The sequence below is a fragment of the Oryza sativa genome, chromosome 1 (genome assembly GCF_034140825.1).
Source record: "Oryza sativa Japonica Group chromosome 1, ASM3414082v1".
Lineage (NCBI taxonomy): Eukaryota > Viridiplantae > Streptophyta > Magnoliopsida > Poales > Poaceae > Oryza > Oryza sativa.
Window position 1 is genome coordinate 22,256,125 of NC_089035.1, and position 4,487 is coordinate 22,260,611.

At 51.3% G+C, this 4,487-nt stretch overlaps 1 protein-coding gene across 2 annotated transcripts; it reads right to left on the minus strand.

The window, feature by feature from the left end:
• Window positions 1–1,774: 1,774 nt before the first annotated feature.
• On the minus strand, window positions 1,775–4,228 carry LOC4327934 (transcription factor LATE FLOWERING-like). Of its 2 annotated transcripts, none has more exons than XM_015774250.3 (2): window positions 3,646–4,228; window positions 1,775–3,536 (listed from the first exon to the last, which is right to left on the minus strand). In XM_015774250.3, the coding sequence occupies exon 2, from the start codon at window positions 3,509–3,511 to the stop codon at window positions 2,111–2,113; it is 1,401 nt and encodes a 466-aa protein (XP_015629736.1). In that variant the 5' UTR covers window positions 3,512–3,536; window positions 3,646–4,228; the 3' UTR covers window positions 1,775–2,110. The 2 variants fall into 2 exon arrangements, with proteins under 2 accessions (XP_015629736.1, XP_015629741.1); XM_015774255.3 differs by having other exon boundaries at window positions 1,775–3,531; window positions 3,646–4,019.
• Between the last annotated feature and the right edge of the window lie 259 nt (window positions 4,229–4,487).

The following is a 4,487-nucleotide window of genomic DNA, read 5'->3' on the forward strand; positions in this document are numbered from 1 at the left end:
TGAATATGCGTACACAACATAGTTGTATTTATGAAAAAAAATAAAAAGAGAGTTATATATTAAATAAAATTGTACTTTAAAAATCTATCTATCTTCACGTGTAATCGCATCGGAAAATCTGCTACTAGCTATTGCCTCCGTCCCAATATATAAGAATCTACTCTATCTGTCCCAAAAAAAAAATAACCTAGGAGGGGATATAATCTCTCCTAGCTAGTATCACAAATCTGGATAAATGACTGTTCAAATTCGTTGTAATAGGAGGTCACATCCCTTTTTAGGATGAGTTTTTTTTTTTTGACGGAGGGAGTAGTACTGGATGGGACATATATATACTACAACTACAAATCTAAAAAGCTGCATGTCCAGATTTGTCGCAATAGAGGAATGTTTGAGATTCGTCCACGTTTGAGAACTACCATTGGAGTAAAAGTTTTACTCCCAGCAAAATTTTAAACATGAGTAAACTTACGAGTAAAATTTTTACTCGTGATGACGTGAACAAATCTTAAACGTTCAATTTTCCATCCAACGGTGGTTTTCGGGTTTTCACTAGGTATATAGTTTCCACCATATATTTTCTTCTAAAACTATATTATTATATTTTGGGACGGAATTAGTACTTAGTCAACTATCTCATCCTCGCCCTTAGTTTTCTTCTACTTGGTTAAACACCGTCAAATACAAATCTCACCGAGATATTCAAAGGCGATGACAGCATCTCATCGAGCACATTTCCACACGAACCCCGAGGATCACCAGAGAGGGAGAGAGAAGGCGTGTTTTTTTAAAAAAATTATCCCTTTTCGAAAAAGGGGTATCTGAGGCAAAAGGGAAAGGGAATGATTCCTTTTAGATGCAGTAGTGCATGCCTTTTCATGCAGCTCCCCCGAGCCAGCATGCTCCCGCTCTCTCAAAAGCTCACCCATCTTAGCAGTACCTTACTCAGTCACTGACACGCGCGAGAGCTCGTCCTCGTCGTCGTAGTGGGCTCAAACTCCCTGACCCCTCTCTCGATCTCCATCGCCATGGCCACCACCACCATCGCTGTCGCCATGAACGACCTAGCTCTCTCTCCTCGCCTCGATCTCGCAATAGAAATGAATAGATTTAATTTAGTCTTACTAAGCTTTGCTTTGCTTTGTTTCGCTTTGTGTTGACGATGACCAGCAGAGGGGAAAGCGAGCAATGATGAACCATATGATTAATTTCGCCATTGGGGTGGTGCGATCTTTTTCAGTTCCCCTTTCTCTCCTCGGTTTTGATCGATCGATCGATCGGTCATCGCTTTTGCTAGGGTTTTCCACGCACGGAGAAAGGAGAGGAAAAAGGCCCTCCCTTTTACCGCAGCACAGAGAGAGGTTAATTATGCGTGTTAGAAAGTCGCCATGATGATGTTTCAAGCTGTGGTGATAAGTCGTACGATCGATGGCTGCCTCTGCCTCTCTTCATCTTCTTCTATTGCGTAGTGATTACCATTTGGATCGGGGAGAGAGTTCAGAAAGCGTAAGGGCAGTGCACAGGTCACGCCATGGAAAAAAGGGAGAGAAAAGCTTCGCTAGCTTTTTTTACGCCTACATGCACGCACATGAAAAGATGGAGACTACTACTACGACGACGACGACGAGGAGGATGAGGAAGAAGAAGGTGAGAGAGACTTAAGTTGATAGAGAAGAGAGAGGGATTGGTTAATGAAAAGGCTTAAACTTTTTGCAAGCCCTTTTCCTTGTGCTTGGCGAAAGCGTTTGTTGATAGATGATATATAATCGATCTCTAGCTCGGAAATAAAGCACGTAGGCTGGACATGCAATGCATACATGATCATCAAACTGATCAGAACTAAATTATGACGACAAGGAGAAGAAGAAGAAAAAGGAGAAGAGAAAAAAAAAAAGCTAGCTAATAGGGTCCATGGCATGCATGATGATTCCATCGATATGATCGTAGCTAGTTAATCACCATGCCTAACAATGATGAATCTATCATATGATGGTCTCACATTGGACAACACATTGCAACAGTTGCTTTGCATGCATGCCGCCATGCGCCTTCATGGCTTCCATGTCGTCGTCGTCGTCGTCGTCGTCTCCAATCTATCTAGCTAAATTGATTAGATCAGCTGCTCGACTCCTCCTCCTCCGCATCCTAGGGTTTCCGGGAAGGCGAAGGCTGGCATGGCGGCGTTGCTGTTGTTGTAGGTTGGTGAACTGGATGTCGCCATGGTGGTGGCGGCGGCGGTGTTGATGGACATGGCGGCGTTCGGGTAGTTCCGGCGGTCTAGGGTTTGCAGCTCCCTGATCTGGGACTTGAGGAAGCGGAGGTAGTTGGCGGCCTCGTCGAGCATGGAGGCCGTGTCCATCTTGGCGCCGCCGGGGACGAGCTTCTGCAGGACGCGCAGGCGCTCGCTGATGCGCTCCCGCCGCTGCCGCGCCGCCACCGTCTGCGGGTCGGAGGAGATGCGCACGTTGCGGCGGCGGGGGCGCTCGCCGGCGTCCTCGGCGCCGAGGGTCACGGGGCGCATCGCCGCCGCGCGGTAGATCATCTCCTTCACCTGCGCCAGCGCCTCCGTGTCGGGCTCGTACAGTGGGTCGTCGCCGCCGCCGCCGCCGCAGTTGCCGCCGGGGCCCCTGCCGTCGAAGCTGATGCTCGACGAGCTGCTGCTCAGCGACGGCTTCGCCCGCTTCGACGCCGGGGCGCTCGTGCTGAACGCGATCTGGATGCCGCCGTCGGCGCCGGCGGTGTTCGACGCCAGGAGGCTGCAGAGAGGGTTGTCCTGCGACGACATGTCCGCCGCGGCGGCGGCGGCGGTTGGCTCGGCGGCCTTCCGCTTTCTTCCCGGCCGGCGTTGCTTACGTCCACATCCGCCGCCGCCGCCGCCTCCTCTGACTCGTTCGCACTGGCTGGTCGTTGCAGTGGCAGTAGTCATCGCCACCGTGGCGCTCACCGCGTCGACGACGTCGTCGTTGCCGATGCCGGAGAAGACCGTCGCGTCCATGGCGCCGCCGCCGTCAACGGAGGCGGCTGCGGTCGCGAACGCAGGTGGTGGTGGTGGTGGTGGTACAGCGCTCAACGTGACAGCCGGTGTTGCTGGTGCGACGTCGTACTCGGCAGCCATCCCCATCGCGCCCTGGTGGCGATGGTGATGCTGCCGCTGTCGCTGCAGGACATCCGCGTCAACGTCAGCGTAGGCAGGCGTCCCCGTCGCCATCGCCGCGAAGGCGACCGCCGCCTCGACGCCGCCGTCACCGGCCGTCGGCGGCGGCACCACCGCCACCTTGCCGCCGCCCCCGCCGCACCCCGGCGCCTGGATGCCCTGCAGCTCGAGTATCGCCGCCGCCAGGGCCTCGTCGAGCACCAGCCTCTCCAGCATCGTCATGCCGCTCCCGTCCACCGCATTGACACCACCCACCTCCGGCGGCAGCACCACCGCCCCACCATCTCCATCTCCGCCGCCGCCGCCGCCATTCCACACGCTCTCGCTCAAGATCATCTCGTTGAAGCCACGATCCATCCACACCGTCGTCGTCGTAGCTAACCTACCAAGAATCAAAGAAAGAAAAGTTAGAGATGGAAGAAGCAGCCTGATCTAACCTCCATGAGGCAGCTGATCTTAAAATTACAAAAATCAAATGGAAGTGTACATACCTCTCGTTACTCTTTAGTTGGGTTGATCGATGGATCGAGCTGGTGAGAGTGGTAGCACTACTTACTCACTGGCTCACTGCAACAGCTGATCTAAACATGTGGGCTAGCTGTTGATTCTATGGGAGTTATGCACAGCTAGGTTGGAGGAGCAGAGATCATCATATGGGCTATGAAATGAATTGCAGCAACAGAAAGAGCATTCACGCAATAAACGCTCGAGGCAGCACAGCAGCAAGAGGAGGGAGGGGCCTGCAGGCTGCAGTAGTAGCTAGCTGCTGCTGGTAATGGTGCAAAAGGCGAGAGAGAGATAGAGAGAGAGGGGGTAGCGAGAAGAAAAGCAATAAGACAAGATGCCTGCCTGCCTGCAGCGAGCTATGCAGCAGGGACTCCACTTTTGGATTGCTATGAGGAATTTATGCTCTCTTCTCTCTCTTCTCTCTCTCTGTTTCTCTCTCTAGAGATTCTTCTTCTTTTTTTTTTTTGGAAGCAAACTGTTTATCTCTCTAGAGAGGCTCTGGGTAGTGTGTGTAGTGTGCTCCTCTAGCAAAAGGCTGCAAGGGAGGGGAAAGCAGGCTCTTATAAAGAGGCCAAACCATAGAGAAGTACTTCTACCCTACATGATGAATATATAGATTAGATGACATGTATGTATGGATGAGAGTAGAAGTGAAGAGTAGAGCATACAATTGCTAAGTATAGTACAACTAGTTGTAGAGATGGTCCTCACACACACTGATCACTTTGTGCAGTGATGCACACATCTATAGCCTCAGAACAGCTATCCCTCTATTATTATCAATTTATCACTCACTTTGGGGTGTATACTAGTTAATGCTCTTTAA